The sequence below is a fragment of the Amblyomma mixtum genome, chromosome 2 (genome assembly GCF_055824585.1).
Source record: "Amblyomma mixtum isolate Tamu chromosome 2, ASM5582458v1, whole genome shotgun sequence".
Lineage (NCBI taxonomy): Eukaryota > Metazoa > Arthropoda > Arachnida > Ixodida > Ixodidae > Amblyomma > Amblyomma mixtum.
The window spans coordinates 89,571,192-89,595,486 of record NC_143013.1 but is presented as its reverse complement, the minus strand read 5'-3'; the positions used below and the strand labels follow the sequence as shown (position 1 = coordinate 89,595,486).

The following is a 24,295-nucleotide window of genomic DNA, read 5'->3' as shown; positions in this document are numbered from 1 at the left end:
ACCCCTTTTGCTACCAACGACGCCATTTTTCGTTGTTGATGAGCCTTATAATGCTTTTGCATTAAAAAGCATAATCATCTTCGGGTTATGTGCCGGTTAAACCATTTCTCGTGTACCCTATAAGTATGACACATACTTTCTTCATATGTTAGCTTACCACATTCTGTCGTGCACGCGCCTTCAAGGTGTCGAGCGACACCCGCTAAATGTACCTTCCAACGCCGTCAACGCCAAGGCGTATGGCTTGCCCACAGAACCGGCGCAGACACTCTCCATGGAAGGAGAAGAAGAAGCAACAGTCGGACGGCGCAGAAACACCGATCCAGAAGTGGCAGCTTGGGAGCTGGCTGAAAAGCAGCGAGAGCTTTTGGCTTCGAGATATCCAGGCTTAATCTTAGCTAAGCCACAGCCAATTTTTTAAATGTTTTAGTGAATAATTGAGAACTCCTCCCTGTGGCGTATAGTAAATCGATTCGCTGGACTTTCGCCTCCGAAATACTGCAGCCTTCAGAAACACAGACGCAGATTAAAATGGTCCTCCGTGAGGACATCGCCATGAGCGTGAGGTGTCTGGTTGTTTTTTTGCGACCCTTAGAAACTCTATGGACCCAGGAAATCTTAACCCCCTTCTATTGCTTATCTTTTTTGTGATCATCTCTGCAATCATTATGGGAACCGACAACTTCGATTCCAGCGTTCAGTTTGTTTGATTTTTTTTTTCAAGAAGCAAGCACTGTGCAAAAATTATTCCTGCTTCCAAGCAATATACGTGATGGTAAAATCCTTCCTGCTTTATGTGAGAATATTTAAAAAATCCAAAACGAACTGAAGCTGTAAGAAAATAATCGTAACCAGGTTTTAATGCTTCTAAATATAGTTTAAAAGGTGGTCTTTTTTTGCGAGGTCTACGCAGAGAACATAATTGCTAGCTGCATTCTGCTGAAAATGCGTTTTGTCCCCCCCCTCCCTGCCTTCCTTGTGGCTGTATTTCGTAGAGGCTCAGTTGAAAATTCATTAGGAAATACTGCAAACGTTGCTCGAAAATAAAGCATGAGGTGATAGTTAAAACTTTTTAGATATTAACAAAGAGCCTCTCTTTAGGCGCAGAAACAAATAACCAAGCTTGTACCATAATTACCAACGTGATGAACGCAATATTAAAAATAAATAGAAAATTTTGGTGATCTTAACGCAGGGCAATAATGTTAGGGAAACATTTGAAGCACCAAAAATGGAACTAAAAGTGGCCACATGAAATGCATATTTCATACGGTACGACTCACCTTCTAAATAAAACAAAACGCCCTAATCAGCGCGCCTTCCGTGCTTAACAATCTACAATCTAACAATGTAACAATCTAACAACAATCTTAATCTAACAATGTAAACCTCTGAATTATAAATGAGAAATAATTCAGGGAGGATGAAACAAATTTTGCTTCTAAAGTTCATGATTTCTAGCGAATTAAATGACGCTAACTTGACACAGACAAAAAAAAAGGATTTCTGGTTGGTTTAGGTTGAGTAAACTCTAGTTTTGGCGAGTTGGTTCATGATGAATTTTAGGTTGGTTTATGGGGTTTAACGTCCCAAAGCGACTAAGGCTATGAGAGACGCCGTAGTGGAGGGCTCCGGAAATTTCGACCACCTGGGGTTCTTTAACGTGCACTGACATCGCACAGTACACGGGCCTCGAATTTCTCCTCCAAAGAGATTCAGCCGCCGCATCCGGGATCGAACCCGCGTCTTTCGGGCCAGCAGCCGAGCACCATAGCCACTGAGCCACCGCGGCGGCAAAAAAAAAGGATTTCTCGCGATTGTTTTGTGTGTGTGAGTCCCATGCCCGATTTTAATTCGTTAATAATCATGAATCGCGCAAAGTAGCCCAGCTAATTACTTTAACGAATATTCGTTAGACCGGAGTAGCAGCGAAGGCTCTATGGCAGTAATTCGACGTCTTTAAACACATTCGTTAAAAAGCATTGAGTGGAAAAAAGGGGGTCAGCTGCCTTTGAATAACGGAAACAAACGCTGCTATCGTTTTACAATTCGATCAATGGCAGGCGATGCTTTGTGGGGGAACTTCATAACAAGATAACGATTCTACCCAGGCAGAAGATATTTTCCGCATTTGGCGATTTTTAATTGTATGTTTATCGAAATGCAAAACAGGCCACTCTTGCCGAGTGGGTCATAAGCATGCAGGCACAGCCCGAGATGTATTTTCCATCACCACACACCAGAAGGATGAGTTTTGTTAGTACAGTGCATTTTACCTTGAATTCTGCCAAATAACGCCGCTTCAGTAACTGTCACAAAAACTCGCAGTGTGACTTTGGCATACTGCGGTCCTTGCAGTGAAAGGCGTCTCGAAATACTGCAGAACTCATGGCAACGTCACACAGTGATGCCCGCTCTTCGTCACCACAGAAGTGGCTGCAGAAGCTCACGAAGAAAGTCTGGCTTCCGGTCATGGAGTCCAGGAAAGGAATCTTGAAGGAATCACGCCTCGTGGGCGTGTTGTCGATGAGGGCCCGTACGCTCACGTTCAGGGCAAATCGTTCGGACAGATCGCGCATTTCGCGCCTGGTAGCGAAATCGATAGAGCAGTTGCGTCGCCGCTCCCACGCCGACCAGGCGTCGCCCGTTTCGTTCAGCATCCTGCCACGGTCGTCCACAGCTCGAACCAGACTTCGAGCAATCTGGAATCCCAGGCCGCTGAATGTCATGAGGTCGGAGCCGCGCCTGCATCGACGAGAAGGAAGTTTTGATCTGCAGCTGTTACATCTGCCTTTAGACACCTTTAGCATGGATTGTAGCGTGCTGCCGTTACCTAAATAACCAGAGTACCGGGGCCCGCGCGTCGTCAGTTCGGATGCGCGTATCGTTTCGACGGCGCCAGATGTCGCCAGGTACCCAGCAGCTGCGCGCGCGCCTGCCGCATCGGCACCGATCAGCGCGTGCGCACTGGTGGTGGGCAGGCTCCCGGTGTTCCGGTAAAGTAATGGTAACACTGTGCACAATATGCTAACTGTGTCTTCCATAATACCGTTAACGTAAAGTGTAAAATGCTGCCGTACGCACAGGTAGCCCACCCACCGCCAGTGTGCGCGCGCTGATTCGCCCCGATGCGGCAGGCGTCCGCGCAGCTGCCGCGTGCCTGGCGCCATCTCGTGCCCTCAAGGCAACCTGCTCATGCGCACTGACGGCGTGCGGGCGCCTGGTACTCGGTCGAGGTAACTGTAGCGGGAACATGGTACTCTGCGTGCTAAAGGTGTCTATAAAGGTCTTCATATTAAAGGGAGAGTAAGGACAAACAGAAGTTAGCCTGCATCGATAGAGTACCCTGTTCTAATGACAAAGAGGCTACTTTAACTGATTATGGAGCTTTTATGTGCTACAAGAAGCCGAAAAATGAAATACAGGTGTCGCGATAAAATTCTTGATTGCTTACAGGGTCGTAACGCCATTCCATCACGCTGCTCCATTGGTCCTTACCCGAGCGCGCTACCTATGCGCCACATATGTACAGCATTCGTCAAAAATATACAGGCCAAGGGGTTTGCTTCCAAGCCGTGCAGTGCGGCTCTTAAGAACTTTAAAGCTTGAGAGGGTTGAGGACGTCAGTTCCTCCCTCCTTCGTGAGATTAGGGTCTCTGAGTATGGAAGAGCAGCTGCGCTGCGGGGCTCAGAAGCAGACCCCTTGGGTTGTAAACTTTTGATAAAGACTGTACAATCCCCGTAAAAAGTATACAGCACAAGGGGTTTGCTTACGGTGCCTGCAGCGTGCCTAGCTATGCATCCTAAGCGACCATATTCTCTTGAACCATGCATGGCTTCGAGTTCTCAATGCTGCCAAGCTTTGGACTGCTAGACGTGCTAGGTAGCCGCGCAAAACAGTTTAGAAGCAAACCCATTGGGTTGTATACTTTTGACAAAAACTTTCATGCATTCAGCAGCGAAAAGGGGAGACAGACAAGCTGGAAAAGCACCGGATGTCACAAGATATTATAGAAGTTTCGTCGCGACTGGCAACGCTCAAGCGAGATTAACTACAAAGGGCTTCGCATAAGGTGTTTCATGCAGGGAAATCCACGCCCGTTATCGCTTTCACGTCTTGTTAAAGCTAACAATGCGTTCCCAACGATTTTGTTTTCATGCTTTTGACACGTGCTGAAAGAGGCCTGCATGTTCACCTAGGAGACGAGTCTTCCGGTTCCGCCTCAATTGCGAGCACTCTCTTGTGCTTCCTGTTCTCTTTTAGTGTTCCGTCTTCTTGCACGCGGTGTTTCACAATCAGCAGCACTAATAGCACAATATTCCGAGTATTTCTTGCAATCCAGATTTTCAATTCTTTTTGACGTTTTTTACTTTTTTGCACCTCCAACAGTTATTTATTCCCAGTAGGTATGAGTGGCTTTCTTTACAATTCCATGTTTTGTACGATCTTTTCTAGATTCTAGATTGTTATGGTTCATACTCACTTAAATCTTTCCTTTTTTGGGGGCTTCGCTATGCATGCCGCTGTTAGTTTTGCATTATATCCGCATATTTTGTTGCCCGTAGTTCATGTATTGCAGTATGTCGAGGTCATTGAGTGGTATTGTTAAAAGCGAGAAACTGCAAAACTTGTGAAAAGCCCGAACACGACCACGCAGAGGTGACCCAGCTGCTGGTGTCCTAAAGTCACCCTCGAGCACTGATTATGGACCTGTGGACCCTTTGTGTCCTTCACGCAGTCAGTGCTCGGATTGGTTGCTTCAGAAAGATCAAAGTGGTTGTGGCACCATTGGACAGCTTTCCTTGTCGGAAGCAGTGACGGGTGCGTTTAGGGGTGCGAAGAACAAAAGATTTTGATGCAAAATGGTACAATTTAATACCGTATGTTTCCTTAGCCACACACAACTCATTCATTATGCACCGCCCAAGAATCCTTTGTTCCATTGTGCATGCTCTAGTAGCTTAAGTGCGCTATCGATGCTGTGAATAAAGAGAACGGCTCAGAAAAAAAACGTTTTCTGCTAGGAAGCTAAGCGGCCCTTATAGCAGCCTTGATTTTGAGACTCAAAACTTATCTATGGTATCGCCATATTTAATGCTTACCTCATGTAGGAAGGGGCCAGAACAGCCCACACACCCATATGAAACGAATTTCGGCTGTAGAGGTACCGGGTGCTTCCGGCGAACCACCGGACCCGTTCGGTCATAAGGCTCCCGTAGTACCGGTTAGTCCGCGAGGCCTGGAGCGCCGTCCTTGTGCGAACCCAGAGAGCAAACATTGACGTGGCTTCCGTAGCAAAAGCAGCGTATATGTCATCCAGTTTGTCCAGACGGAAAAAGGGCTCCGGAGGCCAAAGATGGATCTTCATATGGCGACTCAACTTCTCCTCTGCTCTCTGCTTTGTGGAAGCAGTGACGCTATCTGTGTCCTTGATGATGGATATCAATGCATTCATTACAGCACGGAAGACGTCCTCGACGCTGCGACGCCCCTCTGTGCCGTAGAGGCTTGAAAAGTAAGGAGCGACGAGAGCGAGGCCAAACATCTCGTGCACGCCTAGGAAGCAGAGTGTACTGGTGCTGCGCTCCTTGCTGTACGTGGTTCCGGTTGTCGTGAAAGAATCGAAGCGAGAGTCCATCGTCCAGATGTAGATGTAGGAGAACATCCAGCCGGTCACGTTAAGTGCCACTTCGACGGGCAGATCTTCGAGCATAATGAAAGCGTGGTGGATCCGTGCCCGGCTCAAAGCCAGAACCTGCGTGTCGGCGGAGAGGCCCATACCGACAGCACCGCGCAGTAACTTCTGCAAGGTGCCTAGCCACTCCTGGGCCCCAACGCCCTTCGTGAGATGTAGTACGTCCTTGATTGAAACGGTGGCGTCAGCTTCAGTTGCTCCGTCGCTTTCGGGATCTCGTCGTCTGAATGATAAGGTGTTTCTCACGATGCCTTCGTCAAGCCGCAAGTCCGTTAGCTCCGCCTGGCTCAGTGTCACCGCCCCACCAGAAAGAAACGCTGCCACCTGCAGGTGAAAGTGAAAAAAAATTTATTCAGGGGAGTTTGGCAGAGACGAAAGCGATCTTTTCACGCGGCTGCACAATAAGCGAAGAAAGCACTTCACATACACAGAAAAATGTTTAAGTTGCAAGAAACTCTGAGGTTTCCGTCCCGAAGTGACACATAGGTGAGGGACGCAATATTGAAGGGCTCCGTACTAACTTACACAACCAGGAGTTCTTGAACGTGCGATAATATCGCACTGCACAAGGATGCATTTTGCTAAACAAATGCATGCAAATTGTCAGTAACCACGCATTATAGCCATCAGGAGCCAGCTTGTGTCCTAAGCAAGATGGATGCCTCCCCAGGTGATCTCCAAAGCATGGTCTCACACCGGTGCCCACGGCAGCCTTTCGACCCGTCAGCACTGCAATTGAGCCTTTGCTGCTCTCATTTACCTTCATTGCTTCTCTCGGAAGCACACAGTACACAGTAGTTAACAAATACAACGAATAACTAAAACAAATTGTAAGTACAAAGCACTGCAGTCGCTGAAGGATACATATGTTGAGCATATAAGACACAATTCTTCAACAATACTGAAAATATCACGGTGATTTTTGTACACCAAGGTGTGCTGAAAGTTTTGTTTGGAAATGTGATAACTCAGTTTCAGCAACTATGTCAGCCGGTAACGAGTTCCACGTATGCATGAAGGAAGCCAACATTCACAGAAACGAACGAGCATAAGGGAATGTTTCGTTTTTTTATTTATAGCGTTGGTCATTGGGAAATTAATTGTGTGAATATTTCTATTGCTGTCCTATTGAGGCAATGCTCTTTCGCGCTACTCTTGGAGCCCTTCTAGAGTATGTTTCCGCTGGTTCCGCCTACAGCTAGCATCAATCCAAAGTTACTCATATTTCAACAAGGGGAAGCTTTGGGCCAGTTCGTCAGACATGTTGGGGAGGAGGGATAACCGCAAACTTGACAGGACTGAAGATCCTCATAGATTACTCATATTTCTGGACCGTGATGAACGTAGCACTTTAAGTCTAGTTTTGTTTCCGGAAGACTCGGGTTCCGGAGACTAGTTGGCGCATTTTCAAAGGGGTTTGCCGCAATCACAGCAGACCAAGTGCTCGAAGGTGCGTTTAAAGCCATTTCAAAGCCATTAAAACACCTGCTACGGAGCCTCTCAGCAGGTTGGCAGTGACAGAAGCTTGGGAATTGTTTTCTAATATTTTTACCGCTCACTGTCTTCGTGCTCACCAAGAACGTAAAACCCAGAATGAAACATCTACCTATACTCAAGCCGAGTGTCTGCTGGCTGCATACATAAGACGGTAAACTGCGAGTATTGAACGGTACTACTTCCTTTGTCCAACAGTACTGACAAGAACAATTTTAATAAAGTGCTTTTTGAATATCACACGTTAAGAATGTCATGAATTTAGTCTGATTATAACAATTATTACCGTCTCGCCGTATCACAGATACTAGCCCCCAATGAAAGCAAGGAAGACTTAGCGGATAATTTTTGGTTGTGTTCCACAACAATGATTTCTGCCGCAGTGACACATTTGAGTAGCGGAACTTGACCACAACGGATATTTATTTGTTATAATTTTATATAGAAGATAATTTGCGGAAAGTAAAAAACAGCTATGTGTTTTCCGGTGGGATCCGAACTCACGACCTCTGTATATCGCGTACAGTGCTCTACCAACCGAGCTGCGGTAACGGCTGTCACACCTACCTACATTTGTTATAATTTTATATAGAAGATAATTTGCGGAAAGTAAAAAACAGCTATGTGTTTTCCGGTGGGATCCGAACTCACGACCTCTGTATATCGCGTACAGTGCTCTACCAACCGAGCTGCGGTAACGGCTGTCACACCTACCTGCTACCGAGTATATTTTCGCTGCCTGCAGCCTAGCCTTGTGGCTGTTCACCAGCGCTAGCCGGCAGCCAGAAAGGTGGGCGTGGAACTCCTCCTACCGCATGAGCACGTAGGATATCATAAAAACACCCCTGATGAGTCCTACGTACCTGCTGTGCAACGCGGTCGTATGCGTCGTCTCCGAGCATACCAAGCTGCTCCATGCGCAGGACAGGAACCGGCCCGGGCTCGTCCAAGGTGATGATGAATTCACCTTCGGTCTCCGAGTGCATCACATTCACGTCGAACCAAAGGGAGACACGCCAGTTGAGCGACAGGTCCACCAGGATCGGGAACAGCGGGTTGCCTGCTGGAATCCACGACGCATCGCGTTCTTTATGCTACTCGAAGCCAATCATGCGATAAAATAAGCAGTTCAACACAGCGTGTTACGAGGGGTAGTATTCTATGAGCTCTCTGTTTTCCGTTGTCCATTTCGCTTCCATTCGGTCCTCTGTCAACGGTCACTGAGATCTACCCGCGGCTTTCAAGAGTCTGGGACAAGCGACCCAGCCATTGGGTGGTTGGCGACCGTACCTTATACTATTGGCTGAAATTGAATGCATTATGCAGCCAACGGTAAGTTGCATCGCAGCACTGTGTCACCAGCAGGCGGCCGGACATAAACCCTGGCTGTGCAGCCAATGTTGTCGCCAACCACTCAATAGCCTGGTCGCTTTCCACAGAAGCTTCAAAGCCGCGGGTAGATCTGAATGACCATTCACAGAGGACCAACTGGAAGCGAAATGAAGAACGAAAAAAGGACAACTATAAAATACGGCGCCAGGACATGCATAAATACACATCTACTGACACATCAGTTTGAAGGCATAATAGCTTCAAAGAAATATTCGACAATAGGCTGTGTTCATCCGCATCGCAGTAAACTGAACGAAAATGGTTACATATTCCCTCGCATGGTAAACGCACTTGTTTAACAGTTATGCTGATTTGGAAAACGCGTTTCTTACAAGAGAAAAAAGTTATACCTTGGAAGTTATAACTTGCTCAACTTTTAAACGCGACTCTAGGAGGTGTGCCCATTTTGGCAATTTTTCTCCTTGTGCGACTGAATACGGTAGTGTCCTTATCATTTGCACAAATCGATACTGCGCTAGGAGGTGGCAAGATTGCTTGGAACTGACTCTGTATTTACATAACTGGGGGAAGTACGTATACACGTCTGAGAAATGATTAACTATTAATTTACTGCACAATTTCTTGCCATCCGATCTGCGGCCGTATTCCACTTCATTAAATAATTTGTGTAACTATTACGCTAATTTTTAAACTGGCATTACTCTATTGTTGTCCAAGATGAAAAACGCCATGTGCCATCTAGGCGCTGGTCCTATAGAAAAATTGAGCTTTCCTCGCGGGTTTTTTTGCACTGCCCCGATATTTGAGAGGAAGCACCTCCTTGAATTTTTTGCTGCAAATGAAAGGCTAACGGGCCCGTTCAAAAAGCGACATACCTGTTTCTTCTGTCCTGTTATCTGCCAGTTCCGGTCCATAGGGCCACGTTAGTCCCCGTTCACGCATAAACTCTACGAATGGTGCTGGGTCCGCCGTGGGCGGCCTTTGCAGGCACAGGTCGAGGGCCGGCGTGAACATGGCCTCGAGGCGTGCTCCGACGCCTTGGTTGTCGGCTACGGGTTTGCTCCTGTACCGCATGTAGTCATCCACCTTTCTGGCGTACATTCTTGACACCCGGTCTTCATCGGAGCCTTGCGCCACCTGAATGTTTTACGAGCAGTGGTCACGAAGCGCATCTGGCAGGTTCTCTGAGATCATTAATGGCAGTCTACCAATATCCGTTCAAGAGAAAAGTACGTAACACTTGTATTTTAGCGATACTCACCTATGGGCCTGAAACGTGGAGCCTAATGAAAAGGATTCATCTTAAATTCAGAACAACCCAGCCAGCTGTTGAAAGGAAAATTACAGGCATAATGTTAAGGGACAGGAAGAGGACAGAGTGGATCAGAGAACAAACGCGAATTAATGGCATCCCAGTCGAAATAAAGGAGAACAAATGGTCTTGGGCAGGGCATGTAAAGCGAAGCCAAGATAACGGAGATAAGTGTAGCTGAGTGGTCTATACGAGAGAAGGGAAGCGTAGAAAGGGGCAGCAGAAATTTAGGTTGGCGAATGAGATCAATAAGTTTGAGGGGATAGGGTGGCCGCAGCTCGCACAGGACAGGGTTAATGGAGAGACATGGGAGATGCCTTTGCCCTGCAGTGGGTGTAGTGAGGCTGATTATGGTGATAACAATGGTGGTTGTCCCGGAGATCAGCCATAGGTAAATAATTAGCAATACTGTAACGTAACTTTTATAGAGGACACAAAAGTTGCCCAAACTACGTGCGCGCTATGGTGACTACGTAGCTATAGCTCTATGCTGCTGTGTACAAGCTAGGTTGCACACTCAGCCTGGGTCTTGTTAAAGTGCTCTAGCATTTATATACCCTTAGTAGGACTTATATTAGGCAAGCTGCATCTCTGCAGCAATGCATTTCGCTACCCTATAGTGTGGTCCATCGCTAGAGCCGTTGCACATTTCCTGCCGCGGAGTAGAAAAGACCGGAGAGCAGAATTGAACGTGGTGTAGTGCATTCAACACTCGCAGATAATGCGGACTTCACGTGTTGAGCGTTCGCTACGCTCTGCTCCTACTCCCTTTTCTTGCCGACGCGTTTTGCACGCGAATCCAATTTCACCACTTCGATCGCTTTCACAATCAAGTCGAAGCGGAAGCGGTGGATGTTGTAAAATGATATGCCGGTGCAAACGAGGAGTGAAACGCGATCGACGACGTCGCCACTTACTTAGACGCCCCGGCACAATGCACCCACCTCGTTGGTCATGTTCGCGTTATGTCGGAATGCGGCCGCCAAGGCGGCAGCGTTTTACCAGGGCCACTGGTCTAGACGTGGTGTCATCACTCTGAGTGTCACGAAGCTCCATCGTGGCGATATGGTAACTCAGTGCCTTTACTCGCAAAGTCGACTGTCACATCAGTTTTACATCTCCGCCGCCCCATTACGTCTTTTTTGACTAGAGCCATTCTCTACCTAGGAATAGATTCACACAAATGTTACCATAAAATACTTTTTCTTCCACTTTGGTGCACGAAAACTAGGCAATGATAAATGATGCGTACATGACCGCAGACGTATTGGTAGAAGTTGACGCAGGGGTCGACGGAAAGGTTGAGACCGGCAAGGAGAGCTCGCCCGTGGCTGATGCAGTCTTCTGTGGCGCAGACGTCGTCGCTGTTCGCGTGTCGGGATGCCAGCTGTCGGGCGACGAGGGCTGTCAACGCAGCCACGACGACTACGAAGAGAACGAGTGCGCACACCAGGGTCACCCAAGAGACGCTGTGCTTCTCGAGCTTGATAACCGGGGACACCGAGGCACTCCCTGGCTGCGCCTCCTTGGGACCAGAAAGAAAAGGATTTGCATCAGACGCGTCATAAAAGTCATCACGGGACCTGTCAATGTTTTCAAGTACACTGAATAGAGCGGGTGCAAAGTCGTACTGCAAGCAACTAGGTCGAGAGAGCTTCGCTCATGTAGCAACGGCTAACATGCAATCCAGCCGCCGCGACTCTCGCGGAGCTACTCGAAAAATGTGGCATCTATAAAATAAAAGAGGAAACTCAGCCCACTGAAGTGTTTCCCAACTTGAGCATTCTCTGAGTGAAAGGACAAGTGTCATATGTTCATGAGGTCCCATGCCTACATATCTTTAAAGCTGCAGGGTTAAGGCTCGCTATTTGCAGAGAAAATCCGGTACCATAGTCGTCGGCGTTGAGAGCGAAAAATCTTCGGAGAAGTAATCTAAGTGGGCCTCGTATGCCACCTGACCTTTAACCGTCATCACAGGCTGCCAACCGGATTGCGAGAAATCTGACCGCCGTGGCAGGTGGCAGTTGAATTAATGATTGGTGAAGGGAGGTGGCCTTGGGAAGGACAACATGGGTCGAATTGGCAGCATCTGCCATCGAAGGGCAGTGGCGCGTCACTTAACTGCTGTACCACTTTGCCGGGCGTGCTGTGAGTTCTCCCAGGGGTCTATGAATGTAAAGTCGAGAATTGCCAATCCCGCATATATGGGCAATAACCCATTAACGCTGTCACGTGGTACCCTTAAGGCGGAGCTTAAGGGTCCCCTGCATTTTTTTTTCTTTTGTGCTACAGAGAACTCTCCAAGCCGTACAAATCACCTATGAAAGCCCGAATGCAATATGTTCTGCACTTTTCGCTTACATATGCAATACATTTTTCCTTCATCATTAGGAATGAAATACTATTACGAATTGGAAAAACAGCGCAATCAAAGACGAGACACAAGAGAACGACAACACACCAGCGCTGACTAATGGCAGTGGCAGTTTCTACATCCTGTGGCAGTTTCTACATCGGTGAGACGGGACGATGCATCAACGATAGACTGCGTGAACATGCAAAAGATATAGAGAACAAGTCTCGCAGAAACCATCTTGCTGTGCACTGTGCTGAGTGTGAAGATTGCGAGGCGCACCTCAATCGGACCATTATCATCGCCGTTATAAAGATGAGACCACAAGGCTCATTTCGGAGGCTTGCCATATCAGAAAGCTCGGTAACACCTGTATCAGCAGCTGATCGATAAATCTACTATCAAAGGAACTTGTGTATCTTAATCAGTGACGTGCCTTTTTTTAGACAATTTGTGTGGTTGTGCGGTATCTTTCTCTCATGCTTATTTTGTGTTTTTACTCGTGCCATTTCATTTATATGCTGCCTCACCTGTAGCGATAAACCATTTGGTTGTTAGTCAGCGCTGGTGTTTTGTCGTTCTCTTGTGTCTCGTCTTTGATTGCGCTGTTTTTCCAATTCGTAAAACATGTACCAACCAGCCCGTATTTGTCCTCTCCTGAAATACTATTACATCTGGTCTACTGTACACGCATTTTCGCCATGACTTTTACTTGTGATGGCACGAGACGCTCAAAAATTGCAGAGTGCACCTCATGATACCGTAGTCACTCGGCAGTAAGCAGGGAAGCGCGGCTTGCTTACAAGCGTGCTACAAGGTGAAGAGGTAAAGCTCATTTTATAACAATGATGAAATTCTTGAAAGTCTGTCGACTAACCTTTGATTCCTTGATCTTTTTCTTGCGTCGCTTAGCTGAGCCTTCCTCCCCACCTCTGCGCCTTACGTTCTCATTGTTGGCGTCGTTTACCGGTTCCATTTATACTCTTGTTGAGTAATGGACCTGGATGCGAACGACCTCTTCCGGATGGAGCACACACTAAGAGTGAATCTGTGGACGAATCACAATCACAAAATATTGGATGCATGTTGAACTTGGCCCACAACGATATATCCTCTTTATACTGTGTGGCTAGGAAAAACAGAAGTGATAACGACCTTTTGCTGCAGAAATGCTAGAGAGAGCGAAATATTTGGGCAACAAAATGTAGGTTGAATTGCGTGAGTTACAAGGGGAATATTGGGGGGGGGGGGGGGGGAGGAATAACCGCGTTTTATAAATGTGTAATAAAGGAGTAAAACATAACACTTCCTGGTGGCTCTGAATGTCTTGGCCAATGCTTTAGTATTAATCAAATAGATCATATATGTTGTTACTGTCTTTTGTGAAGCTGCTCCAAGCCATGATTGAAAATAGCAGTCATGAAATTATTTCCTGCTCCCTAAACGAACTATATTATGGGTAGCGCTGCTAAATGAAGTAATTGACTGAAAATCACTTCAGCGATTTCTGCTTTGGGTGCGGTTTGGCTGCGTTCCTGAGCACAGCACGGTGCCGTGGGTCAGGACTTCTGCGAGGGGGCTCGTTGCTGGCAGTGCTCTATCTTGCAGCCTTATATGATGCGAGTCGTTTTGCGCGAGGAATGCATGGGATTAAAGACTTTCACGCTAAACAGCTAGGAAAACTGGATTCTAGCTCAGAACAAGCATTCCGGCTGACGGCATTCCAAGTAAAGTAAAGATGGAAACGAACCGCACAAACAACCCTATGAAAACGAACATCTGTGCAGGACCGGAGATCTTCCAACTAATTTTTTCCCTCACCACTACGGATGGCCAAAACGAGGATCACATGAACCCACTACGGTCCGAAGGTTGAAAGAACAAAGCAGTTTTTAGAAAAGTTGCCTTACCTTTCAGCGATGGGGACGCCTTCCAAAACGCCCTTCAGTGCTTTCTAGTCTATGCAAGCTCCAGTTTTACAAAAGTAGCTCGTGGCTTAGAATTCGCTGTCTTTGTCAGCCTTTTCTGCAATGGCACACTCCCACGATTCGGGCTTCTTCTTCTTCATCGTCTTCCTAAAGAGAACAGCTGTATAAGAACGAAGTGCTTATAAATTAATCGCATATTATAGTTTAGAAGGTCATCGTGCCGAAACCGAGGGAGTAAAGTGCATATCTTTCAAGTGACAAAAAGGTTTGCCGTTGCATGAAAAGCGAAAAAATGCTCTGACTCGTTTTACAAACTAGACAGCTCTCCTTTTGAAACCTTAGGGGAGTACTTGAGCACGTAACGATGAAAATGACTGTAAAGATTGCAACATGAGCTTTACAGGAGTCACGCGAAAAACTGCCCAAAGGAAATTAAATGTGAGTAACTAATATGACGAGCTTACTTATTTATAACCGCAGAAATACTACCGCTTATGGGATCTAATCACAAGAGAGAACTTAGAAAAAATTTAAATGGCGGTTACTCAAAGTGCTAATGCAGAAATACGCTCGCTGCAGTGCAATGAAGTGAAAGCGCGATGAAATGACTCCGCTATATGCGCCAATCGCAGGCGAGCGACTTCAGCATGCTGTTCTGTAACAGCTGGATCTTCTCTTTCAGGTGGCCTCAGTCTCTCGCTTTTGCACTTCAAGGTTATGGAGTCTGATACGAATGGCTGCTGCTTCCGGTTCTTTTAACGCAATAGTTTTAAGATTGCCGTTTTGCCGAAATTACAGTGCCGTTAGCGTTGGCGTAGGGGCGAAAAATCTCCCTAGACACAACCTAGGTGGGCCAACTGTCTCGTGACCTGTGACGTCATCACAATCTACCCACCGTATTGTGAACAAGCTGACCACTGTGGTAGGTGACTGGTAAATAAAATCGTTGGTAGCGAGAGGTTACTCAGGAAGAGAAACCTGGGTCGCACATTAATTACCGGTGGTAGCACCTACCATCGCAGGGCAGTGGCGCATCGCTTAACCCGCTGCACCACTGCACCGGGCGTCGTATGACAACATCAACAGTCGTATGAATGTAAAGTCGAAGATGACCAATTCTGCATATATGGGCATTAACCCGCTAATGCTACCCCGTCATACCCTTAAGGCGGAGCTTAAGTGTACCCTCCAATAATGGCGAAGTTATATAGAGGCACGGGCTGAGCGCACGGCGTCGTCATGTGATCCCAGGCGCGTAATGGCTATTAACGCGGACAAGCCCTTTCCAGGAACCTTCTCGCTTTAATAAGCAAGGATGCATTCACCGTTTGCTGCGTCCTTTCAGCTCAGCTGCGTCCTCCTAACTCTAGCTGTTCATCTACCGCCATGACTGGTTTTACGCGTTTGAAAAGCTACGAGAATTGCATTTCTAGAGGCTTACGGCTGCGGCGGCCGTTTTGTCGCTGCATAGCACACTGCCGTATTTTGTTTCAAAGCGAACTTTACTGGCCTAGCAGGAGCTAAGGTCACCGGGAGGCCACATCTGACCTTGAAGCGGGGGAGGGGTGAGGATGTGTCTGTCGCATGACTAACCACGTGGTTCGCCGCAGCCGTTCTCACACCAAGGCCGCAGCAAGGCCGGTGTAAGAAATATTTCTTACACCGTGGCCGCAGCTACGGTCGTGCTCCCGCCGCATTCTTCAAAACAGCGTCTACACCGGTGACCCCGCGCACCGGCGTATCGTTTGGGCTCCCGCTCACATGGGCCTTGAGGGAAATGAGGCAGCTGACGCCGCCGCCCGCGCGCTCTCTCACCGGACATTCCCCTCCGACCCTGACGGTCAGGAACTCGAATTTATTCCAGCTTACACCTTCAAAGACATCATTTTACTCAATCTGGCCATGGTCTTTATCCCCGCCCGTGTAAAGGTCTGTTAAAGGCGGAGGAGCGGCTTCTGCTCCGCCTGTATACTAATACTTTGCTGTGCCCGGCAGCTCTGAAACACTTCGACCCTTCTTTCTCGGGCAGCTGTCCGCACTGTGCAGAGAAGTCTTCGGACATCTACCACATGGTGTGGGCCTGCCCCTCCAACCCTGCTATCCCCCCTCACCCCAACCCAACCCGGGAGGACTGGGAGGCGACCCTTCTCGGCTGCTCTGACCTGCAGGCCCAACGGGCCTTGGTCGGGCGAGCCTGGGCGGCGGTCGATGCCACTGGGGTCCCGAACTAGGGACCTCCACCTAGTATTTGTAAGGGCTGGCCCCCTCTGGGTCAGCTCATGCATAACCTCCTGTATTATACCTGTACATAAATGTTTTCCACCACCACCTCCCGCCGCTGCCGCTGCGCCGACCGTCGTCTTGCAAGCTGTGGTCACGTGACTCGCCACCGTTCGCGTGAGAAGGCGAAGGCGCCGCTCGCGTGCGCGCCTTCCATTTTCTCGCTATGGACGAAGCGAGTCGGTTGGAGCCGACGACTTCTCGCGGACGGCGGGCCGAGTCTGATCATCCGGTCGGAACTGCCAACCGTGCGAGGGATTTGACAATCGATGGGGAGCGTAAACACACTAAACGGGCGGCCGACACCGATGAGGAGGTGGGTGGTGGTGGTGAAAACATTTATTAAATCATAGGGAGAGGTGTTGGGGGTCGTGACCTGAAGGGTCACGCCCTTACAACCACTAGGTGGGATGCCTAGACAGGTACCCCATTGGCGTTTGCCGCAGCCCGGGCGCGCTGCGTTAAGGCCCTTTGGGCCTCGAGGGTGCAGCAACCGGACAGGGTCGCCTGCCAGTCCTCTCGGGTGGGGTTTGGGATAGGGGGTAGGGATGGGTTCTGCTGGAAGGCCCACACCATGTGGTAAGTGTCAGACACCTCCCCACAGTGTGAGCACCGCCCGTCGAATTGAGGATCGAAATGTTGCAGAGTTTCCGGGCACAACATCGTGTTGGTGAGCAGGCGCAGGAGTACCCGCTCGTTGACCTTCCCCAGCCCTTTGCACGGGGTGGGAAGAGTTTGGTGCGTGGATTTGTAATAGTCGCATATTTCTGAGCGGAAGCTTCGAAAACTAGGTAAAGAGTGCATAAGTAACCACCTGGGACAGTGGACGCCTCAGTCGCGCTTTAAGCTACGTGGCGGAGGTTTGGTTTGGTTTGGTTTATGGGGTTTAACGTCCCAAAGCGACTCAGGATATGAGAGACGCCGTAGTGGAGGGCTCCGGAAATTTCGACCGCCTGGGGTTCTTTAACGTGCACTGACATCGCACAGTAGACGGGCCTCTAGAATTTCTCCTCCAAAGAAATTCTAGCCGCCGCGGCTGGGACCGAACCCGCGTCTTTTGGAACAGCAGCCGAGCACCATAACCACTGAGCCACCGCGGCGGCACGTGGCGGAGGTAACAGGTTGCGCTGCATGCGCTTGCATTCACAATGTTGTGGCAGAAACGTGGCACTGAAGCAGGTCCACCGAGATATGTGACAGATACTGCGATATCCTTTCCTGAAAACCCAATTTACAAAGCTATAGGCCGTCGGCGTTCATTGTGTTCATTGGCGTAGGCGTTGACAACGTTTTAGACTCAGATGATTTTGAGGAAAGGAAGGTTAACTGGCTCCCTGGGTCAGTGGACGCCTCAATCTCGTTTTGAGGTAGTGGGGTGGTGAGAGAGATGTGGGCTGCATGCGTTAGCGCTGACAACGTTGTGGCAGGCACGCGGCACCGCAGCAATGGGCCGTAGCGTGGCTTCATGTCGTGACTTTCGCTTGCATGAGCATGATTATATAGCATGGTTATGAGCATGGTTTATAGGTGACCTAAGCCGCAGCCATTTTTCTCGGCTCCATCGAAACGCAGAGGTTCCGCATACAGGACGGTTCTTAAACCATTCTAATGATGTGTTCGGCTCACGGCCATTCGTGGAGTTCCTGTGCAGTATATCGCGTGTTGCGGAAATAAACGCGCCCCGTAAAATGCTTCTTTCAGCTAAACGGTCGCATTGTTCGAGCTCAAATTTCGCATAGAAATGGCATTTTTTCGGCACAATTGTTTAATACCTCGTTTGCTTGGGGTACTTACCTGATTCGAACAGAATAGGTCGGATATCCACATCGTCTGTGGCGACGACGAAGGAAATTAAGCTGCTCTGTCAGCTATCGCACCGGTGGCGCCATCCCGTTTGTTGGTCGTGAAGAATCATCAAAGGAGGGGGATTCGGGAGGTTTTAAGACGCTCTTTCAACTGTTTTTTAATGCTCGCAAAAAACTTAACTTGCTGAAACTTAGTTTTGCCAAGCTAAGTGTTTTGTGAGCATTAAAAAAACAGTCGAAAGAGCGTCCGGACCTAAAGACCCAAAAGGCCTTGGTTCACCGGACGCGGGCGGCGTTGCTTGCCAATGGGGCCCCGGAATAGGGGCTCCACCTAGTATTGTTAGGGGAAAGAGCCAATAGGGCCTACCCCAATCACCTCTCTGTAAAAACGTATTCCACGATAAATGTTTTATGCGAAGCATACTGCTTTAGCTACCACTTCAGCCCTTCACCGTGGTTATGCGCCTCCAAATCACGTGATATATGACGTCACACCACGTGACACGATGACGTCACGACAGTAGAGAAACGGCGGCCCACCTCGCGCCGTCGCTGTGGTTGTGCGGCTCCAAATCACGTGATACATGACGTCACACCACGTGACACGATGACGTCACGACAGTGGAGAAACGGGGGCCCACCTCGCGCCGTCGCTGTGGTTGTGCGCCTCCAAATCACGTGATACATAACGTCACACCACGTGACACGATGACGTCACGACAGTGGAGAAACGGGGGCCCACCTCGCGCCGTCGCTGTGGTTGTGCGCCTCCAAATTACGCGACACGATGATGCTTCGCATTCTCCAGGCTTAACCAACTTCAGCCTCAGCCATTTTTTCACCACCACCACCACCCCGAATCCCCCTCCTTTGCTGATTCTTCACGACCAACAAACGATATGGCGCCACCGGTGCGATAGCTGACAGAGCAGCTTAATTTCCTTCGTCGTCGCCGCAGACGATGTGAATATCCGACTTATTCTGTTCAAATCGGGTAAGTACCCCAAGCAAACGTGGTATTAAACAATTCTGCCGACCAAATGCCATTTCTATGCGAAATTTGAGCTCGAACAATGCTCCCGTTTAGCTGAAAGAAGCATTTTACGGGGCGCGTTTATTTCCGCACCACGCGATAGTTTGGTGCCACGCGTTTGCTGACCGCCACTCAGGTGGTTGCTCCTTCCGAACAGCCTCTCGCTATCAACCAAAAATTTGGCTGTGGCTTGACCAATGGTCATCCAGAGTAGAATTCCAGGCATCCAGGCATCTTACTGCCTTTTCGCCATTCTCCCAGACACTTGTACCTGTCTAAATAAACTTCTTATCTTATCTTATCTTATCTTATCTTATCTTAGAATTGCGGAAGCGGCGGCGGCATCTCAGGGGGCAATTTGACTGAGGCGAGTGTTTTCCGCACCACTTTGACTGCCTATGTAGAACTGGTGACGTCACCTCTGGATGACGTTACATATAATTAAGTACTAATTACGAAGTAATGACAACTCACTAATTAGTGGCTAATTACTTATTAATTACTACGTAGTAATTAACTGCTAATTAATGACGCTTAAGCTTCGCCGTTAGGAATGGAACGCGACAGCGTGTTGTAGCGCTGCCAGGGAGTCCACGGAACGCCACCACCCACTCGGCGCGATGCCTTGCCCTTTGAACGCAACGCTTTTTCAGGAAAGGAAATGGCGCAGTAATTCTCTGTCATCTCGGTGGACACCTGAACCGCACCGTACAGGAAAAGAGGAAGTGGCAGCGAAAGAAGAAAGATAAAGAGGGGCCGTAATGAAGCAAATGAAAATTGTATTTGAGGAAAGGAAGTTACTCAGTAACTGTCTCACACTCGCTCCTCGCGCATGTGCATTTGGGGCTCTCCGGGACTCCGAAAATCGCTCACACCTATAGCGCAGTGTTGCTTCCGCAACAATAATTGAACTGCGACCTGCCACGGTGCGCAGTTTGCTCGCAATCCTGTAAGCAGGTTGGGATGACGTCACAAGGTCACGTAACTTAGGTGGCTCACCTGCCACGTGGACCGTCCTACCTCGATCCATTTTCCGCTCACGACAGCGATGCGGCATTTTCTGCAGAACGGGAGCCTTAACGCTGTCTCGTTAACTGCGACGGCTTTCTGCAAGCGCTCTGCCCATCCGTCTTGGAATGTTTGGTTTGGTTTATGGGGTTTAACGTCCCAAAGCGACTGAGGCAATGAGAGACACCGTAGTGGAGGGCTCCGGAAATTTCGACCACCTGGGGTTCTTTAACGTGCACTGACATCGCACAAAAAAATTCGACCGTCGCGGCCAGGATCAAACCCGCGTCTTTCGGGTCAGCAGCCGAGCGCCATAACCACTGAGCCACCGCGGCGGACCCGTCTTGGAATGTAGGTACGTGCTACCCGTGCATAATGTACCCACCGCCATGGAAGCAATGCGTCTAAGACAAAAAATCTGCTTGTTGTTTCCTTTCTACGGTACGCTATAAAGAGGCAAGTGAGGCAGCTGTGTAATATTTAAGAATGAAAATACAAGTTCATTTAATTGATTGTAAAACATTTTATTCGCCGGAAAGAGCTTGGCACGAGGTCGCGTTAAGTGGTCGAGAGTACGCAGCCCTCGACCACTTTGTCAGCCCAGAATAAAAACACAAACTCATTTCAAAGCCGCCGCGGTGGCACAGTGACTATGGCGCTCGGCTGCTCACCCGAAAGACGTGGCTTCGATCCCAGCCGCGGCGGTCGGATTTCGATGGAGGCGAAATTTTCGAGGCCCGTGTACTGTGCGATATCAGTACGCGTTAAAGAACCCCAGGTGGTCGAAATTTCCGGAGCCCTTCACTACGGCGTCCCTCATAGCCTTAGTCGCGTTGGGACGTTAAACCCCCATAGACCAACAAGCTCATTTCAAGAAGCCCACCTTGTTGTGTGCAATGAGTACGTGGATCTTGTCAATTGAAGCTAGGTTTCATTTTAAGCTATGTACTCAGATTTCATTTTGAAGCTTACGCGTCCAAAATTCTTGAGCAAGAATTTTGAATATTGAAAATTCTAAGGTACTGGTATAGAGATATTGAAGGTAATTGTGTATTCTTTTGAAAAGTCGCAAAATCGTTCTGATATATTTCCATCCCTCGCATCGTGCAGTTAAGACTGCCATAGAAAACCAAAGGGGAACCCTTTTGACGTTAGCATAATCGTTAACAGCAAAAAAATATGCAAGGCTGCCTACGGGAGATGTGCGGATATATATACTGTTACAATGAAATCTTACAATTTATGAAAGAACTGCACTGGTAAACTTTGCTATACACTGTGCTGAGCCTGCGAAAATGGAGACGTCCCAACGTCTAGTAAGCTCATCTGTCTTCGTTGTGTTCGCGGGATGATGCATCGCCTAACAATCAAAATTCCGTCGCCAGTAGACCGATTTCACAAGCAGCTGCGCTATTCAAACGACGCCGCGATGCACCCTGGGAGTTGAGGTACGCCGGCAGGTGGCCGCGTTGGTGAGGCGCGTGGTACAAGCGCGCGATGGAGCCCTGTTTGGGACTATCCCACACAGTGTTTCTCAGCAAGCATGCTTAGTTTCAGTGGCAGATCTTGATCGGTGCCATGTGCTGCTCTCAAACTTCTTTTTTTTTTGAATTGGTGCATAATGATCGCGTAAAAAACGTTTTAGCGCATATACGCACAGACCAGGAGCAACACGACACAAACCGAAGCGGTGGCGTTGCGGTACAGCTGGGTTCGATACCCAGTGCCACAGGGTACTCACCGGTTTTCTGATGGGTACAAGTTTGGTGTAAATGCTTGGAAAAAGGCTTTTGTCCCCTCAACTCCCTCGATGGAAAATCCATCTCCGAGGTACCAAGCTCAGCCTTGTGCGATAAAAGCCCATCGTGGCCCTTTTTCAGAGTGGATGTTCAAGCCCGCAGTGACGAAATTGAAGGCGCACGCTTCTTTTTCAAGCCATTCAGCCCTAGGAATCCGAGCACTAGGCAGCGGCATAGATGGTACCGTTTTTCAGAAAACCGGTGAGTGCCCATCCGGCAGCGGGAATCGAACATAGCACCTCCCGAAGCCGGATTCTGAAAGCTGCACCAAGCAGAGGGCTCTGTATTTTGGGTTTTATCGAAAAGAAGAACCGTCACCAAGACAGCACGTCGAAGTTAGTAAGAAAGGCAGCTGCGAAGTTTAGCTCCGTGAATTTGGCTTCCATCTACCTCTAGATCAGCGTACGTTGGCGAATCCTAAGATTTAAAAAAAGGCCGCCACCGTCTGGAAAACGTTGAAGTAAGGAGCGTTAGCTGTGGGTTTACTAGAATTGATATGAATGAGATTAAAGGGAGGTACACCAATGGGAATACGAATTTGGACGTTTATTTTCCCATATGACAAACACACTCATTAACATTTCACTTGTACATATTGCAACCAGCACACAAATCACTGCTTAACATCTTCACTGGCCCCTTCATGAAATTCTGCACTTGGTTGGTTAGACGAACTGTCTTCTTCTATAACACTCATACTCACATAGTTCCACCTCTATCCACCATATTGTACTGTGACGTCATCATTGGCACGCGGCAAGTGGTTCTTTCTATAAAGCTATTGTAGATGGCGCTACAAGTCTCAGTGCGAGGTGTACTGTTTTCTAGTTGCTGCCACAGATAGCGCTGTGATCTCTGGGTAGTAGCAGACCCCACGAAATCTCGAAACGTGATGAGTAGTCGCTGCCACAGATCGCGCTGTGATCTCGGGATGGTAGCAGACCCCACGAAATCTCGAAACGGGATGAGTAAGAGCTCACGCTCTTAAAATTTTAATCTCCACATGTGCCTTTTATGCGCCCTTCAGGTCTGCGGAATGCACCTAAATAATGGATATCGAGGACGCAGGCAGTTTTACTTTCGCGCAGTTTCGTGAAGCAGTCTTTACACCGATTTCCGCCCGATATAAGGTTATAGCGGTGGAACTGTACGAAATTTTAGTGTCGTATTCAAGATTATCAATTTAATGAGTGCTCGATGTGCGCATTTACTGCTGATAACTCCTCCAGCCATAGTCCTACTGATGCATTTGAGAAAGGGCGGGGACAAATATATCGAAATGTGAAACAGTCAGCTATATTTTGTTGCACATTTTTATTTCGCCAAAAGCAACAGCGCCTTCTAGCCATCTGCTATCTGTTTAGGAATGTTACATGCGTCTGACTGTTTTCCGCAATAGACCAAAAAGACGAAACAGGGCCCACAAGTTGGCGTGTAGTACCAGCGATCAATAAATACGTTCAGTCTAGTAATGAGACATTAGTGAGTCGTATGATATGCACCGTCGCCGTTAAATTGTTATTGTCAAATGAAAAAAATGTTTCAGCAGTTCGTTCAAAAATGAGCTTACATGTCACAAAAGTAATAACCATTCAGCACAAGGCTCGTGCACTCAAAATCTCCCCGATTCATTCCTTCTTGCACGTTTCACGCTGAGCACACGCATTTCTTGTAATTTTATTTACAGAAAACACCATAGCTTGCTCGCGCTGTTCTATTTTCTTGCTTGTAAGCTACCAAGCACTTTTTGAATAAATTTAGGCTCATTTCTTTAAGAAAAGCGAAAATCAAATCCGTTTTTTTTTCTAAACAAAGACGACGATGAATAAATAGCAGAGGAGAATATCATCATCAAGGACCAACGTGCGTTTCGTGACATAAGCAAATGCTTGGATGGGCACTGTGAAGGCAGAGGGCAAACGCCGTGGCAAGAAACGCAACATTGTAGGAGGATGTAAAAACACGCCCATTGGTACGCGAAAAGAGGTTCTGATGAAAAAAAAATGCTCCTAAGTGAAGCTCAAGCAACTTTTAAACGCGACGTCCAGAGGCTCGAGTAACAAGCTCAGCGGCGCCGCCACGGTTATCTCCCGTCGCAGCAATTGCACTTTTCTCAGCGCTGCACCCGGTACGACCTGCACAGAACACCTCACCCTCACTCCTCACCAGAGGCCCCCAAGCTCTAAGTGAAGGTTCTAGTTCCTAAAGCTGAACACAACAGATACGGCTGTGGA

At 48.2% G+C, this 24,295-nt stretch overlaps 1 protein-coding gene across 1 annotated transcript; it reads right to left on the bottom strand.

The window, feature by feature from the left end:
- Positions 1-2,312: 2,312 nt before the first annotated feature.
- On the bottom strand, positions 2,313-13,184 carry LOC149360094 (neprilysin-like). The gene is made up of 6 exons (XM_089567784.1): positions 13,086-13,184; positions 11,108-11,380; positions 9,419-9,680; positions 8,054-8,250; positions 5,104-6,020; positions 2,313-2,745 (listed from the first exon to the last, which is right to left on the bottom strand). The coding sequence occupies exons 1-6, from the start codon at positions 13,182-13,184 to the stop codon at positions 2,313-2,315; spliced, it is 2,181 nt and encodes a 726-aa protein (XP_089423910.1).
- Between the last annotated feature and the right edge of the window lie 11,111 nt (positions 13,185-24,295).

Bases quoted from the DNA above. Each gene is read 5' to 3' on its own strand.
- LOC149360094 (XM_089567784.1), bottom strand. From the start codon at position 13,184: ATGGAACCGGTAAACGACGCCAACAATGAGAACGTAAGGCGCAGAGGT. The intron at 6,021-8,053 runs GTACGTAGGACT...TTTCACCTGCAG, and splicing joins ACGACCGCGTTGCACAGCAG to GTGGCAGCGTTTCTTTCTGG. The intron at 2,746-5,103 runs GTAAGCATTAAA...TCGTCGATGCAG, and splicing joins CTGGCCCCTTCCTACATGAG to GCGCGGCTCCGACCTCATGA.